Source organism: Filicampus tigris, chromosome 3 (assembly GCF_054856515.1).
Source record: "Filicampus tigris isolate MCC_2025a chromosome 3, RoL_Ftig_1.0, whole genome shotgun sequence".
In the NCBI taxonomy this organism is placed as follows: domain Eukaryota; kingdom Metazoa; phylum Chordata; class Actinopteri; order Syngnathiformes; family Syngnathidae; genus Filicampus; species Filicampus tigris.
In genome coordinates this window covers 8,568,223-8,590,642 of record NC_141219.1, presented here as the reverse complement: position 1 = coordinate 8,590,642, position 22,420 = coordinate 8,568,223, and the positions used below count along the sequence as shown (strand labels likewise).

The following is a 22,420-nucleotide window of genomic DNA, read 5'->3' as shown; positions in this document are numbered from 1 at the left end:
GGATGTATATTATCAGAATTATGCTGTAGGCATATGCTGTATTTTATAGCTATAAAACGGCAGTGCAAATCACTGAATCAGGGGTTTTATGGATTCAATGGAAATCTAAAGAACATCTTGCTGGAGCAAGTCAAACATTTGATACTACAAAATAAAATAAAAAAAAGAAAATAACAGCTGTACAGTACCGTAAAAATAAACACAGTGAATACTAGTGCAGTAGCATACAGGGTGCCCCAGCACACACGCGATCCTAGTGAGGATAAGCAGCACAGCGAATGGATGGATGGATGACCATCAGTAGCATTATAACACCACCTAGTGAGCACACAGCAAAAAAATAATCCAAAAGCATGTGGACACAGTAAATTATACATTTGAAGAAATATTAACAGGTACATTAATACTGTTCTGTTGATAAGCCAAATGCCATTTCACCCAATTCCAAGAGTCCCTACTCTGATTCTTGCCACATAGAATCACATAAACTACTTGCGTGGGTGTGCACAACATTTTTAAAACAATTTCTGTAAAAGTAGAGCTCATGCGTGTGAAATTAAATTAATAACTTTATTTTAACATGTAATCTTAGTGTCCCTATGATGACAATGATGATGAACTAACTACGATGGCAATACATTTTAACATCAGATTCCAAAAACAACCTGTAAAATAAAATACATGTGAAGTGTGTGTGCTCGTTTGTTTACATTCACATGCGATAAAGACTAATATTTTCACTAACAAGTAACTACCAAAGACTACACCAAACCCATCCTTGACATACAAAGCTTGACGCTTAGATAAGAACTACTTAACTCGTTCACTGCCGTTGACATTCAGCTCAATAGCATAAAACTCGAAGTGCTGGCAGCGATTGAGTTAAACATACTGAAACCCTGCTATTCTTGGACCGAGCACTGTTGCGAATAGCAAAACTCTGTAGTAATTGAAGCACAGACAAAAAGCTTTGTAACTGCCTACAGATACCAGACGATGGCAGCAAAACACATTTTCTCTATCAGACAAAGTTATGGCATGATTAAATGAAACTGCAATATATTTATCGGACAGATGGCTTCGGCCAGAGCATAAAAAAGCAGGTGAGTTTTTCAGCGAAAAACTCAAGATTGGTTCCCCCAAAAAATCAACGAATAGGTGAATTTGGGAACGTCGTACTGCAAATACGCAAGGGGTTCACTTTACTTCTTTGCAACAAATTACTATTTTCTTAGAGAGATTTGGCACAATCTTTTGACATTTCAAGGACTTACAGAAAGTGCCCAAAAAGGTGAGTTTAAAAAAAGAAAACACAATCTAAGGATCGGTTCATGGGGGAACAAAACACAAATAGGGAATTTTGTGAACGCAGAACTGAAAACTGGTTGTAATAGAAACAATAAAGGTGTCTATTAAGGAACAAACCCATTAGTGAGTTATTTGTCATTTTCATGTTACAGCTCACGTGACTCCTACGTGTTATGTTGTGTCCCTTTAAACAAGTCTCGTCTACTCGCTCTGTGCAACAACTGTGCTTCGCATTTCGCTGCTGTCATATCGCTCTTCGAGTCATGGCTACCCATTCAACCGAAGAGCCGTTCCCCTTCCACGGGCTGCTTCCCAAAAAAGAGACCGGCGCCGCGTCCTACTTAAGCCGGTTCCCCGAGTACGATGGCCGAGGAGTTCTCATCGCGATCATGGACACCGGGGTTGATCCAGGGGCGCCCGGCATGCAGGTACAACTGAGCCGGACCGGTCGCTCGAACGCTAGTTAGCTACAAGCTAACTGGGGGCAACTGAAGCGTAAGGCCACATAAGCTGTACAGTCACTAGCTAGTTAGCTAGCTCACCTGTTTGGATAAACAAATGGCATCCATACTGCGACAATACAATTGATAGAAGGGTGACAACAATAATTTACATAAAGAAGCGCATTTGTTGCCTCTTCTTCAGTTCTCACAAAAGATTTTCCGATAGAGTCAAGTTGCAGATCCGTTAATGTAGACAGCCTTCTCCTAGCATACAGTAGTTGGCTCACTTATTATACACCGTGTCAGTATTTAAGTTATTACATGGTATTTGTTGATTATTATTAGGGTACGCCATGAATAAAAGTTATGCCATTGAATTTAGAAGTGCGGCACTCACCACGGCCAGTGTCGTTATTGTGACGTAAATGTACTGTAAATTGTACGAGCTAAATAACGTAAGGCGAGAGTGATTTCGCTATATTTTCCAATTTCATACATTTGTTAAGCCCCGGGGCAACAGTTGCCCATATTTTTGTCCCTTTTGACAATAAGCGATATCCCCTCTGGTCAGCTGTATTTTACTAAAGGGCAGACATTGAATCTCATCGTGAAATATTACATACTCTACAGTTAATACAACGTGTTTCTTTCTGCAGGTGGTACATTACCGTTATCTGCATATGAGGCCAATATGGTGGTATTGAAAAAGTGTACTGACTTATGATTTGTGATCATAAATAACAATAACTTTGGTTTGTAAAAGGCAGAGATTGAATCGGAACTTGTAATATTATGTAATGTGTGTGTTTCTTCCGGTTAGAAAATTACTAGTGTTCTTTATATATAAGTTAAATATAAGATTTAGAATTATTATTGTAATACACTATTGTAGATCTATCACGATTCTCCTACATGTTAATATGTTTACATTTCAAAAAATGTACTGACTTATGATTTGTGTCTTCATCCTCAGGTGACAACAGATGGGAAGCCAAAGATTGTTGACATCATTGACACGACAGGCAGTGGTGATGTGAACATGGCCACGGTGGTGGAGCCGAAAGAAGGGACAATCACTGGCCTCTCTGGTAGAATACTGAAGGTTTGTAGATTAATACTATTTACTGAATTTCAGATGTCTCTTTGGGGATTAATAATTTATTAATCTGAACAAATTGCGCATTCATACATTCTATTTTATCACACTCCTCTCTGGTTTTGACTCAGTGCTATACCTTTACAATTATCCTAAAAATATATCTCATACTGTGTCTTTTTTTATGTCAATCAGATCCCTCCTGCTTGGGTCAACTCATCAGGGAAGTATCACATTGGTGTTAAAAATGGCTATGAGTTCTTCCCTAAGGCACTTAAAGAAAGAATACAGGTAGGAAAATGTCATACTGTATTGTTACTCTTCACTGTGTCGGTAATATTTTGCACTGTAATTGTTCACAGTATCTGTCAATGTCAAATAAACATTACATTTGAACATCCCAACCAGGGATGTTAAGCTTGTTAATTGACATTTAGTACAGTAGTCAAGGATGCAATGATACTGATTACCATTATCAGCACTCCTAAAAAATGTCTGATGCTCAACTCAACTGTATTTATAAAGCACTTTAAGACAACCACCTAGTTGCAACCTAGTTGATAATAGGTGTTCCTGTTTTGTATTTAGCATATAATGTTGTCATAACAGCTTTCATTAAATGTAATGAGCCCAAACTGTGATCTGTGTTCTCTTTAAAGTGAACGTTTTTCAGTGGAAGCATTGAATACTTTCAATGTTGGCATTGTGACAACAATTTGTTACTCTACAACCTTGTTACATTAAAATAAAACATTTTGATCACAATTCCATGATGGGATTGACAACTATCAGCAGGAACTCAAATGTAAGTGCTTGTACTCATACTTGGTCCGAAGAAAGTGGTATTGGTGCATCCCTGATTCTTTGTCAACACATTTGGGAGTGACAGCGTTTCGATTGATGCGGATAATTGGGCAGCCTTGTTGCATAAGAGAAAACGGTCTTCTAAATTGCAGAAAGAGCGAAAGGAGAAGATGTGGGACCCAGCACATAGAGCAGCACTAGCTGATGCCTGTCGCAGGACGGAGGAGTTTGATCTCTTACACCCAACTCCATCACAGGTAACAAGAATGATCCATCACAGTTTCACACAATCTATTCAAGCTTCCGCATATGTGTCATTCATCCTGCCTTATGTCTTCAGTTAGAGAAGTTACAGAGGGAAGAGTTGCAAAGTCAATCGGAGTTGCTTGTCTCTCTAGAAAAGAAATACAGTGATCCCGGCCCTGTATATGATTGTATTCTTTGGCATGATGGTGTCACATGGAGGTAAGTTATGTTAATTGTTTCCAATATCCTTCACAAGGTCCTCAAATTGCTGTTTTTTTTGTTCAGGGCTGTACTGGATACCTCTGAGTGTGGCGAATTGTCCCAGTGCACTGTTCTGAGCTCCTACAGAGAGTCACAAGAGTATGCAACCTTAGGCAATGCGGAGATGCTAAACTACTCTGTGAATATTTATGACGAGGGAACCACTCTCTGCATCGTCACCAGTGGAGGTGAAGTAGTCGAAAACCGGTTCGCCTCTGAAATGCAGAAATCCAGAAGGACGTTCTTGTTGAGTGGTTTGTGCAAAGTTATGGGAGCTCCACACTGACTTGCGATGTTTGTATTTGAAGGGGCTCACGGGACACATGTTGCAAGCATCGCAGCAGGTTACTTCCCGGAAGAACCAGAGCGGAATGGGGTTGCCCCTGGTGCCCAAATCTTAGCTCTGAAGATTGGAGACACTCGCCTCAGTACCATGGAAACGGGCACGGGACTTATTCGAGCTGTATGTTAAGTGGTTTTAGACCTTATCATTTAACTGTTGATAATGAATTAATACGTTTTTTTTTCTATGGTTTTCCTCTTCACAATCTCGCTCCAATCCAAAGATGATTGAAGTGATCAACTATAAGTGTGACTTGGTTAACTACAGCTATGGGGAAGCCACCCACTGGCCCAATTCAGGGTAAGTGTTGTGAAGTTGCAGGAAAAAAAAGTAGCCTACATGACGTGATTTGTCATTGTCCGCGTCTGTTTTTTAGGAGGATTTGTGAGGTTATCACAGAGGCTGTACAGAAGCACAATGTGATATTTGTTTCAAGTGCAGGAAACAATGGCCCCTGCCTCTCCACGGTGGGCTGCCCCGGGGGAACCACCAGCAGTGTCATAGGTAAAACAGCTACATTAGTAGAGCAAGTTTCATCCTTAGAAATTGAAAGCAAAGTCTTATGCGCATCCTCTCCTGAGGTGTTGGAGCCTACGTGACCCCTGACATGATGGTGGCCGAGTATTCCCTGAGGGAGAAGCTGCCTCCCAACCAGTACACCTGGTCCTCCAGGGGCCCCAGTACAGATGGTGCTCTTGGGGTCAGCATAAGTGCTCCCGGCGGGGCCATTGCATCTGTACCCAACTGGACTCTTCGTGGTACCCAACTGATGAACGGCACATCTATGTCATCCCCCAATGCCTGCGGAGGCATTGCTCTCATCCTCTCCGGTGCGTCAGGACCTCATGCTAAACGTTACTATTTGTTGTGTGATTTCACAGAGCCATTCGTGATAGTTTGTGACTTTGTATGAGACAGGATTAAAACAGCAGGGGATATGTCCCTCTTTTCCTGGAGTAAGGAGAGCGCTGGAAAACACAGCTCTGAAGGTTGATGACATCGAGGTGTTTGCACAGGGCCATGGAATCATTCAGGTAACTGACCTCTAGCTGCTGGTAGCTTTGTAGTGTCATTGTACTATATTGTCTTTTCATTTTTTGCGCTGCTTTTTTTAATCTTCCCTGGGTAGGTGGACAAGGCGTTAGACTACCTCATTCAAAATGCCTCTTTACCTACCAGCCATCTGGGTTTCTCAGTAACTGTTGGAACACAGAGAGGCATCTACCTCAGGGACCAGACACAACTTTTGTCCCCCTCGGACCATGGAGTAGGAATAGAACCAGTATTTCCTGAAAACACAGGTATTTTCTCCTCTTCTACCATCCATATTGGAATTGTTTGAGCAAGCCATTTTCAACACTTTCGATTGGTCAGTAATTTGTATAAATAACACCCACACATGTGGACTGATTATTTAGTATAGTATTTGTGAAAAAATATTTTTACCAAATTGTGACATAGGAGGTTTTCTGAATCCACATTATGAGAAACCATACTCTCATCAAAATCCCGACTGTTTATAATGAGTACATTTTATGTTTAATATTGTCATTGGTTGATCTTTTCCACAACCTGTCTTGAAGAAATTCTGGATTAGAATGAAACAATCAAATTTTTGCCATTGAATGTAGCCATTCACTTATTGATTTTGGTTTATGACATCCCTAATTATATTGAAGCCATAGCAGAGTTGTACATGGCCTGTGTGTTCTTGTTTGCTCTTACTGTAGTTCTGCTTCATTGCAGAAAACGCCGAGCGAATATCCTTGCAGCTCCACTTAGCCCTCACGTGTGCAGCCCCTTGGGTTCAGTGCCCATCTCATCTCGAGCTGATGAACCAGTGTCGTCATGTCAATGTCCGTGTGGATCCAGTGGGCCTGAGGGAGGGCGTGCACTACACAGAGGTCGGCAATAAAAAGCGGCGGTTTTTCAAACTGATAGTATGTATTGTTCTAACTTACAGTACAACTTTTTCAGGTATGTGGTTATGACACGGCAGCGCCCGGTTGTGGTCCGCTATTCAGAATCCCCATCACAGTTGTTATTCCCACCAAGTAAGCTCCTACATATTTTTTGCTTTTTCTCAATAACAGCTTTGTGAGAGTTTGCGTTTTCACTGTTCTCTGTCTCTCTCTCCCTTCATTATCTGGCAGGGTGGCAGAGAGTCATAATCACGAGTTGTGTTTCAAAGACGTCCACTTCAGACCAGGACAGATCAAACGCCACTTCATCACTGTGCCCCAAGGAGCCTCCTGGGCAGGTTGGTATTTGGTTGGCTCCCGCATGTTCTCCTTTCTCAAACGGTTGAAAGAAGAAGCTTGAATACAATGTTGCTGCCCTTCACCTCTGTGTCTCCTACTTTTTCCTCTGCAGAGATCACGCTGACTTCTCATTCTGGAGATGTGTCCTCCAAATTTGTTCTACATGCGGTGCACCTCGTCAAACAGAAAGCTTACCGAGCTAATGAATTCTACAAGTTTTCGTCACTTTTGGAAAAAGGCTCAATAACTGAGGCCTTTTCTGTGCTGGTTTGTAAATTCTATTTGTGGCATCATTTACTCTGCATGAATCTTCACAAAGGCGCCTACATTAGGAACGCCAGGTGTGTTGTAGCTGAAACACCCATAGGAAATGTAGGTTATGGTTACTAATCCCGGTGTTTTGGTCCCCACCTTTTTCCAGTCAGGCAAGATTGTTGAACTGTGCATTGCACGCTGGTGGGCGAGTCTGGGAGATGTCAACGTGGACTACAACATCTCGTTCCATGGGCTCAGTATTTCCCCTTCACCGCTGCACATTGTGAGTGGAGCACTTGCATACATATTAGCAGTGCCATGACATTTTAGACACCATCAATGACTCCTCCGCCTCTTGTGTTTGGTCAGCATGCGTCAGAGGGAGTTACAAATTTTGATGTGTCATCGCCATTGAAGTATGAGGAAGTGTCTCCGACTATTACCCTCAAATCTTGGGTTCAGCCTCTCAGGTAAGTTCACTCTAATTACGTTACTTTGTTGCGGTGGTGATTTATTAATGTTGTCCCCTTTCCTCTAGGCCCATTAGTTCAAAGATAAAGCCTCTGGGTGGGAGAGATGTTCTGCCCAACAACAGGCAACTTTATGAGATTATTCTCACTTACAGTTTTCATCAGGTACCGCCAATGCCTTAAAAGGGAAGTCAACCCAAACATTTTTTTTTTTCAAGAATATGTTTTATGCAGGCGGCACGGCGGTCGACTGGTTAGTACATCAGCCTCACAGTTCAGAGGTCATGGTTTCAATCCCGGCTCGGCCTCCCTGTGTGGAGTTTGCATGTTCTCCCTGTGCCTGCGTGGGTTTTCTCCGGGTACTCCGGTTTCCTCCCACAGTCCATAAACATGCATGGTAGGTTGATTGGACACTCTAAATTGCCCCTAGGTGTGATTGTAAGTGTGAATGTTTGTTTGTCTCTTTGTGCCCTGCGATTGGCTGGCAACCAATTCAGGGTGTCCCCCGCCTACTGCCCGAAGACAGCTGGGATAGGCTCCAGCACTCCCGCAACCCTTGTGAGGATAAGCGGTATAGATAATGGATGGATGGATGTTTTATGCAGGCCCACGAGTTGAAACAAGGCATTCTGATAGATATTGTTTTTTGTGGAATAAGAGTTAATCCACCCCTTTTTAGCCAACTCTGGGGGCGGCCATTTTGTCACTACTGTCGACTGAAAATGACATCACAACTACACAACCTGAATAGTTGTGATGTCATTTTCAGCTACACAACCTGAATAGTTGTGATGTCATTTTCAGTCAACAGAAGTGACAAAATGGCCGCCCGCTGAGATGGCTAAAAACGGGTGGATTTTGCTGCTTAACTCATATTCCACGAAGGCAATATTAATCAGAATGCCGTGTTTCAATTAGTGGTCCTGCATACAACATATTCTTGAAAAAAAATGTTTGGGTTGACTTCCGCTTTAAGCGCACACCAGTCAGGAAGATTTTAATCTCGTTGCATTCATAACTTTTTCTGTGTGCAGCCGAAGAGCGGGGAAGTCACACCCAGTTGCCCACTGCTGTGTGAGCTGCTGTATGAGTCTGAGTTTGATAGTCAGCTGTGGATGCTATTTGATCAGAACAAGAGACTACTAGGTTCAGGGGATGCTTACCCACATCAGGTAACTTTTTTCCTGCGTTTTTGCCAGTACAGTTGTGCTGGGTCTACATGTTATCTCAAACACCCCACTTTTCTCTTCCTTCAGTATTCCCTCAAATTGGAAAAGGGCGACTACACAGTACGCCTGCAAGTGCGCCACGAGTTGTCGAGTGAGCTGGAGCGCCTAAAAGACCTGCCGTTTGTTGTCTCCCATCGTCTGTCTGCCACCCTCAGCCCAGATGTCTACGAGACGCACCGAGTGGCCCTTCTGGCCAAGAAGAAGGCGAACACTGTCACCCTCTCACCAGGGGCTACGCAGCATTTCTATGTCACAGCCTTGCCGGATGACAAGTGAGTTCAAATGGAGGATAACAAATTCATGAACACATTTAAAATAACCAGATATTTTTTTTAGCAGAATTTCCTGACAGGTTAGCAGTGTTAAATGTTCTATAGATAGCTGCACATAATTGAATTTAGTTTTATGTAAGAGATGTCACAAGTATTATGAACCATAATAGTGTTATTTCTGTCTTTATTCTCTCTTTTTATCCTTCCTTCAGGATTCCAAAAGGGACAAGTCCAGGATGCTATCTTTCAGGGTCCCTTGTTGTGGCGAAGAGTGAATATGGCAAGAAAGCAGTGAGTGACTTCAATTCTTTCATACTGTATCTGTTCTCCAGAGCAGTGGTCAATCCTAAACCTCAGAATGTTCACTCCATTTGGATTAGGAAATAAAATATAACAGTAAATATGCCACAGATGTCCGAATGTGGTGAAGTTCTTTCTTCCTTTTTTTTTTTTTTTTTTTTTAACGAATCTATACTATTGGTCAGTCCCCGGCCCCGTGTGCATGTGTTCTTTTTACAAATGATTGACTCATCCAGAGTGTTGACACTTTGACAGTGTAATGTTAAAGGTGGAAGTCAACCCAAACATATTTTTGGGAGAATATGTTCTATGCAGGCGCACTAGTTGAAACAAGGCATCCTGATAAATATTGCGTTTGTGGAATAAAAATTAATCCCCCGGTTTTTAGCCATCTCCGGGGGCGGACATTTTGTCGACTGAAAAAGACATCACATTTGCTTAGGGCTCAGGTAACGACCAATCACAGCTCACCTGTTTTCTGAAGCTGATCCACGATTGGTCGTTATCTTAGCCCTGAGCAAATGTGATGTCATTTTCAGTCGACAGAAGTGACATAATGGCCGCCCCCTGTGATGGCTAAAAGCGGGTGCATTTTGCTGCTTAACTCATATTCCACAAATGCAATATCAATCAGAATGCCTTGTCTCAACTAGTAGATCAGCATAGAACATCTTGTTTGGGTTGATTTCCCTTTAATGTCTCAACAAACATGCCGGTTTTGGGTTACCTGAAAAGTGATGGTTTTGGACATGTGACGATGCCATCCAACGCCAGTGAATGATCCTGAGGATGAGGGTTGAAATATGGTCCTCCAAAGGTTTTGACCTTTTTAAAAGTTTGTCACCAGAGTTGGTTGCTGTTGTCTTTCAGTTAATCAGTAGTTGATGTGGCTCTTTGTGTTTCTTGCATGTCATGTTTTTTCCTCTGCTCACTCATTCGCTTGACATCTGTTGCCATTTACTGTAACTGTCGCCTATATTTCTCCAACTGGTTTTGCTAGTTTATTGTATAATTAGATGACACATCATTAGTCATATTTTCAGCATGAACCTGACCTGTCAGCGTATTTCACATTTGAGGGGGGGAAAAAAAACTAGGTTAACCAGTGTACAGCACAGTATTTCCCAACCTTTATTGAGCCAAGGCACACATTTGATCTTGCATTAAAAAAAATGTCATGACAGACCACCAAACAAAATTGTCATAAAACAATCTTGTCTCCGTGTACTCACAAATTAATCTAATCACTGTGAAATATAAGCCTGTTTAGTTGAACTCAAAGCTACTCTTGCATGAATCACAGGAGTATGGTAATTTGGACCTTCTGCCACCTAGTGGAAGAGCATTTAATTATTTTACATGTCACAACAGTATATGTCACTAGTAATGATGAAGAAATAGAAGTTTCATGAAGCACTTGTGAGATTTTTTTACTCCTCTACATTTTGGTCTTGGTTCACAGATAAAGGATAGTGCAATGGAAATTTATAAAATTTCCACGGCATCTTTACACCAAGATGCTGTCTAGAGGAGTCAAAAATTATCAGTGTGCTTCATGAAGCTTCATTTGTCCATCACTAGCATAGATGGATGCACGAAGATATATTACTTATAATTTCGGAAGTTACCAGTAACAGAAATGTGATAATTTCCCGCAGCATGCCTGATGATTTTTCAAGGTATACTAATGTGCTGCAGCACTGTAGTTGGGAATCGCTGATACAGAAAATGCATGATATGGACAAAAGTTTTATTTGGGGTGGAATAACTTGACTGGCCCTAAGAGAGTCCTGCTCCCTACACACTCAAAAAAGTTGTTGAATGTCGCTGAAAAAGATTTAAAACTCTTAGAGATGCAACAGTTTCTTCCATTTTTTTATTTCCAGTTTAGCAAAGGCACCCGACACCTTTGTCCGTATAATGTACCCAAGTCCAGCCCGTTGTTGATCCCTCCCTCCTCCAGCATACCCGATTTAAAATGATCAGGATCGTTTTCAGGCATCTGCAAAGCTTGCTGATGAGCTGATCATTTGAACCAGGCGTGTTGGAGGGAGACATGTAAACAGGCTGGATAGGGGCTCTCGAGGACCGTACTTGGGCACACTGTATAGTAGGATGTGTTTTTGGCTAAACATACCTCAGGAGCAACAATGCAAAAGCCATTGATCACTTATTGTTTGCATTGTAACAATGACGCTCATTTTTCTGTCCTCATCTAAAAGGCGCGTCCCACTGTTTGTTGTTTTGTACATGCTTGAGTGTCATACAGAGGTGATGATTGTGGGTGCAGGAGTGTGTCGGCAATGAAAATTAAACCTCCAGTTTTAAATTTTGTGTATGTCAAACAGGTGGGTGACTGGATTTTCAATCCATGAGGGCAAAATATTAATGAAAGAAAAAGAATCCTTTTTTGGTGTGCTTGTGTTGTCTCTTCCTTACTGTGTGTTGTTCTGACCACCAGGGGCAGTCCTCTGCAAAACGACAAAGAACGTTTAAAAAGGTACTGGATGAGATAGAAACTTTGTGCAACAGAGCACCCACTGCTCTCAGACTCATACCTTGTGGAAGTGACTTCGACTTTACACTTAAGATTACATTTCTTTCGTTACTTCCGTTTGATCTGTCAACGTGTGCCAATGTGTCTTTTTAGAAGTATTACAAATCAGTACATGGGAAATTCTACTGGTGCGGGAAATGATTACTGACTTGGTAAACACTCAACATTTTTTTCCCTGTCTTTCTTGCCATCGTTAACAGTTGGTGTTCTAATACGATCTTCCTCAGAATAATAAAGAAAGGATTATAGCCGTATATACTACATAAAAAAGAACCCCGTTGATTTTGAGTGTTCAAATGACCTAAGATGGCTGTGCTAGCTGAGGTCAGATTGCAAGATCCACATTGTCTGTCATTGCTGTACAGGGTGCAATAACGATTGTATTCAGACTTTCAGGTTTTTATTTTGTCCTCTATCAAATCATGAAGCGTTTTTTTTTTTTCTGACTCTAGGCTGAAGGACTTAATGTACATGATGTTGTACATGGGCATGTCTTAACCCGGCTGTGGTGAATGATTCAACATGCTTGTGTTAACTGTGGTTATATTGTCACAAGGTGGTGTTGTTGTTGATGGCGTGAAAGTGAAAATGACTTGTGCCAACATGTATTTTGTATTTAATGTTACGACTATTTGTTTGTGCAGGACATTGTTTCAGTCATCTATCACCTCATCCCTACACCCAACAAAGCAAAGAATGGAGGGAAAGAGAAAGATAAGGATGCTGACAAAGAAAAAGACATCAAAGAGGAGTTTGCTGAAGCCATGAGAGATTTGAAGATTCAGTGGATGACAAAGTGAGCATTAAAAAAATGTGCTTAGTACCTTATTTTTATTTAGTTCTTTCTTTTAAAACCATTGTCTTCTTTCTGTTGCTCAGGTTGGACTCCACCTCTCTTTATGATGAGCTGAAGGAAAAGTATTCGGATTACCTTCCTCTACATGTGCAAAGACTACATCAGCTGGACTCTGAAAAGGTAATACTGTAACTCATCATGGGGTTGTGGGGTTGCTGGAGCCTGTCCCAGCTGATTCGGGCAACAGGCACAGTACACCCGAGACTGGTCACCAGCCAGTCGCAGGAACCACTCATCAGTAATTGTCAATGTTCGTTTGGTAAAGTTTGGACCGGGAGTAGGCAAACGTTTGTGCTTAAAGATCACCTTTGATTGTTGAAATGGACATATGGGCCTTGTCATTTGTAGATGAGGGGAACATATTTTTTTTTATTGTTGATTTGAATGAAATACTACTTCTTTCTCATTTTAAAATATTATTTCTAAGTACTTCATGTAATAAATTAACCAGTTATTTAATTTAAAGATTTTGAATGTGTGTGTTAAATTGTTTATTTTAGAACTGTAGCATGCTAAAATCTGTATTATTTACCATGAATCAATTAACCAAGTATTTAAAGGGGAAGTCAACCCCAAGAATTTCTTTACAAGAATATGTTCTATGCAGGCCCACTGGTCGAAATATGGAATTCTGATTAATATTGTGTTTGTAGAATATGAGTTGACCAAACATAACCAATCATGGCTCAGCTTTAGAAAACAGATGAGGCGTGATTGGTCGTTATGTGAGCCCGGAGCAGCTGTGATGTCATTTTCAGTCGACAGAAGTGATGAAATGGCTAAAAATGGGTGTATTTTGCTGCTTAACTCATATTCCACAAACGCAATATTCATCAGAATGTCATGTTTTAACTAGTGAAGGGGCGCAGAACATGTTATTGCAAATAATTTTTTGGGGTTGACTTCCTTTTTAATGAGCTAGATTGATAACATCATGAATAAAGAAATACATTATAATCAACCAGTTTTTGGAAAAATATTTGCTAAATGGCTCTTCATAATGCTTAGTGGGTTTGGATTGAAAGATTGGAGTGGGCTGTATGAGGCCCATGGGCCATAGTTTGCCAACCCATGTTTTTGGAAAATAAATGTTTGTAAATGAATTTTTTTTACGTGAAATTAATAAGTTCAAACTGACATGATCTTCCATTTCTGCTTAGGAGCGTGCAAAACGTCTTGTGGAGGTGGTGTCAGCCGCTGACATGGTCATTTCCCACATTGACCAGACGGAATTGGCTGTTTACTTCACCATGAAGACGGACCCTCGACCTGATGCTGCTACCATTAAGACGTATGGGATACTCTTGTTGTACTACATATACACACACAGTGTCCCCCCCCCCAAAAAAAAAGACAGGCAAGCATGACAGATGTCAATTCATCCTAGGGTTGCAACATTTCTGGCAAATTTCCATGGGAAATTACGATGAGGAGTTTTGGAAATGAAAAGCATATGTGACATTTTGTTTTGTCATATGATGGCATCTGTGCAAAAATACAATTTAAAAAGCATGCGTTCTTGAATGGGGTACAGGTCTCGCTAATAAAGGCTGTTGCATCCATGTATGACCAGCACCAGAGTTGGTCCCCATTGTTGGCAGTTAAGTTCGATTCGATTCCAGTGAGGGTTGGTCTCCGCCAAGGCTGCCTCTCTTCTGTTCCTAATCTTCATGGACAGGATTTCTTGGCCCTGCCAAGGCATTCAGGGAAACAGCTGGGTGACCTCAGATTTGCATCTCTGTTTTTCGGAGATGATATGGTTGTGTTGGCTTCATCAAGCCACCATCTTTAACTCTCACCGGAGCAGTTCAAAGCGGAGTGTGGAGTGGTTGCGTTCCAATAAAGAATTAAATCAGCATTTCAAGGCACTACTTTATGTTTCAGTGACATGGAGAAGCAGAAGTCGTCTCTGCTGGACGCCCTGTGCAGGAAGGGCTGCGCTTTGGCCGACCAGCTTCTGACCGTCGTGCCTCAGGAAAGCGGCGGCGCTGTCGCCACCGGCCAAACCGACGCTGGAGTCGTTTGTGAACAGGAGGCGAGCAGTTCTGATGACTCGGCGCAGAGCATGGCAAACACTCTGACAGACACCTTCTGGGAGCTGCAAAAGTGGGCGGAGCTGACTGATTCGAAGGTGGGTTCAGGTTTTGTATTCTTTTTACCTGGTTTGCCTCACCAAGTCACCATCATTTATTGCCTTCTGTCAAATGTTGTTGCTGTTGAACGAAAAGATTCTTTGTTTCAGGTGTTGATGTTTTCCTACAAACACGCCCTCGTGAGCAAGATGTACGGTCGAGCCTTAAAATATGCCTCCAAGATGGTGGAGGAGAAGCCCAGCAAAGAGAACATGAAGAACTGCATCCAAGTATGAGCAGCATAAAGATATAGATTGAACTTTTTATTTCATACATGCAGTCACAGATACGAACATTTTTCAATATACGTGTACCATCAGAACCCGATTCCTATAAAAACACAGTACAATACGAGTCCGAAAAGGAGTAGGAAGAAGTGATAAGTTGCTCATTAATATTAAGAGCTAACTTACTTACTTACTGTCTTGCACTCACTTCCTTTGTTTATTGTTTGTTTGTTTTTCCCTAGCTGATGCGTCACCTCAAATGGATGCACTGTGCCACCTTCACTGAAAACTGGCTCCCTGTCATGTACCCTGCAGACTACAGTCCCTTCTAGAAATTACACAAACGGCATGAGCAGCACGGCCACACTGAAGAATCAGTATGACACCCCCTCAGGATTGTGTGGAGAGTACTTCTTTTTTTTTTTCTTCTTCTTTTTCTTCTTCTTCTGTCTTGGACAATGAAGGACAGTGTGAAGCTAACCGGTCATTTTAAAAGGACTCATTGAGCATCTGTCTTTTGATTCAAGTGCCACCAGCAGCACAACAATAAATCAACAAATAATTTTATTAATGGACATTTTTTTTCCTTAAAATCTCTTCAAATCAACAATTTTTAGTAGATAACTGCAGTTCAGTCTTTTTTGAGGTTCTACTTTAGTCTGTTGTCATCTTCAGATTTTTGCGCATGGATGGCAGTTCACCCTTTTTTTTTAATCTCCATATTTTCCTTTTTTTAATCTCCATATTTCCAATCTTCAATATTTGAGGGACACCAGGGAATCGTCCCACGTCTTTGTGCCATGCTTACCTGGATGCTAAGTTGACTATTGGACTTTTAGGATCTGACATTACTCAAATGAACAGACCTCAGAACTGAAGCAGTATTACGGTGCCTTGCATCCATGTACAATTTACTGACATGAGGGGGAAAAATGTGCTTGGACTGGAGCTGTGATATTTTTTTTTGCCTTTTTTATTTTTAATATCAATATATCAATCCGCACTCAAAGCAACATAGAGGCACTCCGCACGCTGCCGCACCTCAAGCTAGTTGAGCTGCAGCACGTGACCGCCTAACGGACCTCAGCCGTGGCACGATACGAACTTCACTGGTACACGTTCACTCGTTAGTAGATGTTTTCTGTGCAGCATTCAAAATGTTGCTTGTGTACACAGAGACCTAAAATATGTACATACACGCATTACAAGGCATAGTACGATGCAATAAGTATATATACATATATAAAACTAATATTCTAGTCGATGTATTTTGCAAATATGCATGTCTTGTAGGACTTCAGGAAACGTGATTTTATTTGGAAGCTAATTATAGTTTGAATAATTTTAAAATCTGAAGCATTTGTCATTTTCATTGGTGTATGTGTGTGTGTGTGTGTGTGTGTGTGTGTGTGTGTAAGCAAATTGAATTTATGGTCACTTTTTTGTTTTCCATGAGCATCAATTTAGCTGAAGGTTAATCCTTATGAGTTCTTTGCTTTCAACTAAGACAGTTCTTGCATGTTTTTGATACTTTACCTCAACTTACTTTTATTTGATTAAGCACAGAGGGCCACTTTACATACGATGCGGTTGTTTGACCTTTGGATGTATTTTTCTCATCAATTTTCCATCCATTTCTTTACAAATTTGTGGCATCAACTAACTTTTTTGGGGGGTTGCATATGTGTAGTGAACATAGACATGCATACCTGAGTGTGACAATTGCATTTCAATTGCAGGTTGTCATCAACTGTTGTTAACAATGAATCCGCATGGGCAAGTTGGTTTCAAGGTGTCAAACTGGGAAGGATGTTTTTGTCTATGGCCAGTATTGTTGTTTTATAGTTCAGCAATACACTGCTGTTGCCCTTTTTATTTAGTATTTAAAAATGAAAATGATCAAATGGGTTGTTTAACTGGACTTGGCTTTGTTTAAAAGAAGAACATATCGCTCCATCTGTAATTACAGGTCACCCCCCCCAAAATGTGGGGGGTGGGGGGTGTTGGCACTTACTGTTCATGTTGACATTGTGTTTCTGTTTTGAGCTGTCCATTTTTTAAGTCAGATGCATCTGAGTTTGCACCCATTTACAGTTGTCATGGAGACATGTACCTGCAGTTTTTTGTTTGTTTGTTTATTTTATTGTTGTGCATTGTTGTGACTTCTCCCCCTCCCCCCAACTTTGTGTTTGTGTGGATCTTGGGTCTGATAAACAAAGTTCAGGGTTCTGCTATTTTCCGCGTGTGTTGCCATTGACAGTCTCTCTGAAAAAAAGGCCTTAACTTCCACCACTACTGAATGCCGTCCATTTCTGGCACCAAACAGAATTCCCACATGTTTGTTTCTCTGCTGGTGTCAGGATATTAAAAAAAAAAAAAAAATCTTAATACTGTTGCGTTCTTACTGAAATATTTTAGGTCATGAATTCTAGCAAGGGTCAATAAATCCTTGGTATTTAACCCTTTGTTCCTCAAAAAACTTGTGTGAAAAGGAAAAAGGCAGATGCAATAAATAAAACAATTTTCAAGAAAATGTTTATTTATCATCACTTACTATGATGATCTAAAAAAAATAAACAACCAAGGGGCAATGGCACATCAAGGTTATTATGTAACTTAGCTGCACTAACGGTAGGGCTAGCTCACAGAAAAAAAAGATTTGTTTGGTTTCACATTTGGTGAGAGGGCAGGCGCTCCAGAGACCCAATTATTTGCAGCCAAAAAGTTAAAAAGAAATACATAACATGCCCCTTAAACAACTCCAAAAACTGTCATTAAGAAACTTATCAAATACATGTTTAGTTGTTTATCTCACTTCTTACTGAAAGTGATCCAATACCAGACCTCTATTCAGAATATATGAAATGTAATGCGCATACAGTATCTTAATACAAATTTGCCAATTTGTTGATTACCTGCCATAATAAGCAAACTGGCAAATTAAAACATGGTTGCGGTTTGCATCATGCATAATAGATTTAGCAGGTGTATTATTTGTAAAAAAAAATTGTTTTTGCAACTCATTGTTGGTGTATAGTACCGAAAGAAGTGAGTTTTGCTGCTATCACAATGTCTTGTAATTGCAGTTGGAAGATAACAGCATGATGATGCTCTCAAAAGGCTTTTGGGCCTGATTCTCCAATTGTTCTTAGAAGGTTCCTAAAGAAGCCCCTCGTTTTAGTGATGGTGATGTTAGCGACATGAAACGGAGCTTTTAGTTCCTGCAAGAAGAGTTACTCTTTTGCTGTCCATGTCTCTGCATCTTTCCATGTACCGTAGATCTTCATCTTACCATCTTCAGGGAGCAAACAAGTCTGGAAGGCGTCCTTAAAGTTGCCCATAAACGAGAGGCCAGGCTCCAGCCGGACCTTGTTTGGCCCAGATCATGCTCATTCCTTGCTGACAGAAGTGCTTCATGGTGGCCAATAGCTCAGCCAGGTAGGCATGATGGTAGACCATGTCTGCTGCCAGGATGTTGTCGTATCGAGGCTCAGATGTGGAGTCGGCGCGCTGCTGCTGCAGGTGCCTCCCCCACTACTTTTTGGACAGGGTCAGTCAAAAATTATCATTATTATAGTGGCCGAATTTCTCGTATTTAACCTGAATATATGTTTGCCTTAAAAGGGAAGTCAACGCAAACATATCTTTTTCAAGAATATGTTCTTTGCAAGCCCACTAGTTGAAGCAGGGCATTCTGATAAATATTGCGTTTGTGGATTAAGTGTTAATCCACTCATTTTTAGCCATCTCCAGGGGCAGCCATTTTGTCTTGTGTCAACTGTGCGTGTGTTTGTGTGGTGTGTGAGCCATTAGCATACATACGTGGAAGCAAAGCACATCAAGCAAGTTGGGTGTAGATTTGGAAAAAGCTAAAGCTAAACCCACAAGCTAATAAAGCTAACAGGACTTGTCCACAAGAATCTAACACATGAATAATAAAATACATTATTATTCTTACATTCCCCCCCTGTTTTTATATAATATAAAGCTAAACCTACAAAGCTAACAAGCTTAATTATGAAAAATCCAACACATGAATAATAAAATACATTATTATTTTTACATTCCCCCCGTTTTTATATAATATAAAGCTAAACCTACAAAGCTAACAAGTTTAATTATGAAAAATCCAACACATGAATAATAAAATACATTATTATTCTTACATTCCCCCCTGTTTTTATATAATATAAAGCTAAACCTGCAAAGCTAACAAGCCTAATCATGAACAATCTAACACATGACTCAGTACATCATTCTTCTTACATTCCCCTCTGTTTTTCTTACATTTGCACAGTCCATTGTTCTTGTTTTATTCTGTCCCAAGGACTCAGTCTCCCTCTCCTCCTTCGCTGATCATTCCCTCCCCGAGCTCCTTTCCTCTATGAAGATCCTGGATGTCTTCTCTCTCCTGACCTTCTCTGCACGTGGCCATTAAGATAGTTAATGATTCGTCTTCCTCCAGCAGCCGTGTGTTAAAGGCACTCTTGAATTTGCCCAGAAACGTATGGTCAGACTCCACTCTGAGCTTGTTGGCCAAGATCAAGGTAGTCCCTGGCTTGCAGAAGTGCTTCATGGTGGCCAGAAGCTCATCCAGGAAATCATGGTGGTAGACCACATCAGCTGCCAGGATGTAGTCATAGCGATAGACCGACGTGGGGTACGTGCTCTCCAGGTCGTAGCCCCAGTGCAGAGGGGCCACCTGGGGTGTGTGTCTGCAACGTCCCCTGGTGTTTTTGCTCAGGTTGTATCGCAGGTTGCCCAGAGCATCTGGAAGGTCAGTGGCGGTCACCCAGGCCCCTGTAGACCACATAGGACATTTTTCTTGGAAGATTGAATATTGTAAAATTAAAAAAAAAAAAAAATTAAAAAAAAAATCCCTGACATAGGACATCATGAAATGTGACATATCCACACAAGTGCATTGGGTGTGTCTCACCTACCGAGGAGCGAGGCCACAATGGACAGCAGGCCGGTACCTGCACCGATCTCCAGTACAGCTTTGTCCATGAGATTTAGCTGGCTCCGATGAGAGTCCAGGTACTGACTGAGAGCCAAAGCCTGGGCGCAGCGCACATGACATTCATGCAAAAGTCTCACATTCAGGAAGAATCCAAGTAAGACTCACCGCAGGCCATATCATTCCCGCATAGGAGTCAAAACCTTCCTGGATAACGATCTCCTGCCCGACGTAATTATACATTTCTCGATCCGTCCTAAAGAAGAAACATGGGCTCCACCCTTGTTTTTGCTGTGTGTGGACGTCAGTGCGTGACTCCTCTGTATGACGCAAAGGAAGAACATGTCATACAGGTGGCCTCGTTCCACATGTTAGCCTGTGACACTATCTCTTACCCATCTCCTCAGTTTGCGTGTCATCTTCCTCCATCATCACTACAGTTCACCTCACTCTGTTGACAAAGTATCCATATGAAATGCACTCCAATCTTTGACAACCGTAAGGATAGATGGGTGGTAGAAATAGAATAGATAGAAATGAAAAAGACAGTACATAGTATAGGAGGCAACACACCATAAAACAGTTGTATAATTACACTGTAAATTAAAGTTGGGTGAACTGCTAAAATTTCAAGTTGGTCAATTCAACTGAATATTTTAAGTTTTGCTGATGTGAAAATTGTCTTTCCCGCATTTCACAAAAAAGAAATAAACGTTTACAGAACTCTACCACCGACGTGAAGGTAAAAGTAAAAATGACTCCGCAAACTCTTTTGAGAGCAAATGTGCCTGCTTTGTTGTGCTAGCTAACGTTGTTGCCGTAAATGTCAATAATTTATATTGTAAAGTTGTTTCGACTTAAGTAAGTGTTTTAGCCCCCCGCCGCGCGTATATTTCTGTATTTCGATATCCATTTTGTCATTGTCTATATACAGGTACAGTTTGACATTTTTATAGAACAAAATCAAATATATGAATTAAGGCTGCTCAATTATGAAAAAAAAAAATAATCACGATCATTTTGGTAAGAATTGAAATCACGATTATTCAAATGGTCATTTATATTTTTGGTACAAAACAAGAAACTGGTTAAATGTAAAAATTATAAAGACAAATACATTTCTTTAAAATACTATAATTATGTAAGTTCCTTTTGGACCAAACAAAATTGATAAAATTAGTTGTTACAAAATAAATTTAAAAAAAGGTGCAAATGTACAAATTCATTCATTCAAGTATGATTTCCTTGTGAAAACAAACAGTTCGTTGGATATAATGTACAGTATGTGCCAATTTTGTAATCGTGGAGTATAATAATCGTAATTGTTATTGAATTTTGATTAATTGCACAGCCCTAATAGGAACGAATGAAAGGAAGCTCACATGAGACTCCGAGAGACATTTTCAGCTATTTGGTCATGGATCTTAGCCACCTTTCGACTGGTAATCATCGTACGCTCAATTCTATCCCGCCTTACCTTCGACCTTTAACCTACCTGCTGTAGTGTCAGGACTTCTAGGTTGCAATCTGTGTGCATCCAGAGATATCTGCCTGGGTGGTTATAGAGAGCATCCTGGTAGACACTCCCATCATCATCATCATCATCATCATCATCATCATCACAAGAGCACATGTGTATTTTTAGAACTGCAGCCCTGATAAATAAACATAAGCAGCGGGAGATGCATGCACATACACACAAAGATGATTTGTAAGGCAGAATGACAAGTATGTCATGAGACCACCATGAATCGACTTCCTGTCTTCTCTGCTGGGGCTTTGTGGGAGCGCCCCTACGTTTCCTTGATAGAATGTGACCGATGCGTGCATGATCACCGTGGCGTGGGTATTTCTGGTTGAACGTTTCAGATCAACAACAGATGTGCTTACTTGGCTAAAAATACTAGCAAACACTCGTTAACACATGAAATTTATGTGACAAAGGAGTCTTTAACACATGAATTTATGTGACAAAGGAGTCTTTTAAAAGATGAAGTCGGAGTTTATTTCATTTTTAAAGCAGTTTTTTTTCTTGCGGCGTGACTGCAGATGAAAGGAGGTCAGTTCCTCCGAACTCTACTGGAAGCGTGGAGGCACCTTGAAATATGGTGCTGGCTTCAGTTTCTTCACCAGTTATTGACGGTAACTGGATCAGGCTTGCATGCAACCACATCAGACTGGCAGCCCCCCTGAGGGTGAAAAGTAGGGCGCTGCTATGACATAAACCCCAATTAGAGCTGTAAGAACTCCCTCACTTACTTTTGACTTTTTATTTATTTATTTATTTTTTTACCTTTGACCCTTAAGTTCAATTCACACCCAGGCGTAATTACTTTGAATCCATTTACTTCCCAAATACAGAAACCCATCCATACATTAGTGGTTCGGTCATTGATCTAC

The 22,420-nt window shown here is 40.9% G+C and overlaps 2 protein-coding genes across 3 annotated transcripts; one reads left to right on the top strand and one right to left on the bottom strand.

The window, feature by feature from the left end:
• Positions 1 to 1,489: 1,489 nt before the first annotated feature.
• On the top strand, positions 1,490 to 17,294 carry tpp2 (tripeptidyl peptidase 2). 2 transcript variants are annotated; one of them, XM_086026166.1, is made up of 29 exons: positions 1,490 to 1,736; positions 2,725 to 2,853; positions 3,043 to 3,138; positions 3,804 to 3,908; positions 3,992 to 4,116; positions 4,183 to 4,346; positions 4,467 to 4,621; positions 4,725 to 4,801; positions 4,878 to 5,005; positions 5,083 to 5,331; positions 5,420 to 5,535; positions 5,631 to 5,802; positions 6,248 to 6,405; positions 6,479 to 6,555; positions 6,655 to 6,761; positions 6,875 to 7,029; positions 7,184 to 7,300; positions 7,387 to 7,487; positions 7,556 to 7,652; positions 8,522 to 8,659; positions 8,744 to 8,988; positions 9,201 to 9,279; positions 11,750 to 11,788; positions 12,490 to 12,641; positions 12,725 to 12,821; positions 13,862 to 13,992; positions 14,586 to 14,832; positions 14,944 to 15,063; positions 15,303 to 17,294. In XM_086026166.1, the coding sequence occupies exons 1-29, from the start codon at positions 1,572 to 1,574 to the stop codon at positions 15,390 to 15,392; spliced, it is 3,831 nt and encodes a 1,276-aa protein (XP_085882292.1). In that variant the 5' UTR covers positions 1,490 to 1,571; the 3' UTR covers positions 15,393 to 17,294. The 2 variants fall into 2 exon arrangements, with proteins under 2 accessions (XP_085882292.1, XP_085882293.1); XM_086026167.1 differs by lacking the exon at positions 11,750 to 11,788 and having other exon boundaries at positions 1,491 to 1,736.
• Positions 17,295 to 19,150: 1,856 nt separating this feature from the next.
• mettl21ca (methyltransferase 21C, AARS1 lysine a) lies at positions 19,151 to 21,546 on the bottom strand. Its single transcript, XM_086026071.1, has 5 exons — positions 21,516 to 21,546; positions 20,416 to 20,471; positions 20,189 to 20,340; positions 20,004 to 20,121; positions 19,151 to 19,860 (listed from the first exon to the last, which is right to left on the bottom strand). Exons 2-5 carry the CDS (start codon positions 20,450 to 20,452, stop codon positions 19,391 to 19,393), a joined length of 777 nt encoding a protein of 258 aa, XP_085882197.1. The 5' UTR covers positions 20,453 to 20,471; positions 21,516 to 21,546; the 3' UTR covers positions 19,151 to 19,390.
• Positions 21,547 to 22,420: the final 874 nt, after the last annotated feature.

Excerpts from the sequence above, each read along its gene's own strand:
- tpp2 (XM_086026166.1), top strand. The coding sequence starts at position 1,572 with ATGGCTACCCATTCAACCGAAGAGCCGTTCCCCTTCCACGGGCTGCTT. Across the intron at positions 6,762-6,874 it reads CCAAGGAGCCTCCTGGGCAG|AGATCACGCTGACTTCTCAT; the intron begins GTTGGTATTTGG and ends TTTCCTCTGCAG. Across the intron at positions 14,833-14,943 it reads CGGAGCTGACTGATTCGAAG|GTGTTGATGTTTTCCTACAA; the intron begins GTGGGTTCAGGT and ends TCTTTGTTTCAG.
- mettl21ca (XM_086026071.1), bottom strand. The coding sequence starts at position 20,452 with ATGATGGAGGAAGATGACACGCAAACTGAGGAGATGG. Across the intron at positions 20,341-20,415 it reads CACGCAAACTGAGGAGATGG|AGGAGTCACGCACTGACGTC; the intron begins GTAAGAGATAGT and ends TGCGTCATACAG. Across the intron at positions 19,861-20,003 it reads CATTGTGGCCTCGCTCCTCG|GGGCCTGGGTGACCGCCACT; the intron begins GTAGGTGAGACA and ends TGTGGTCTACAG.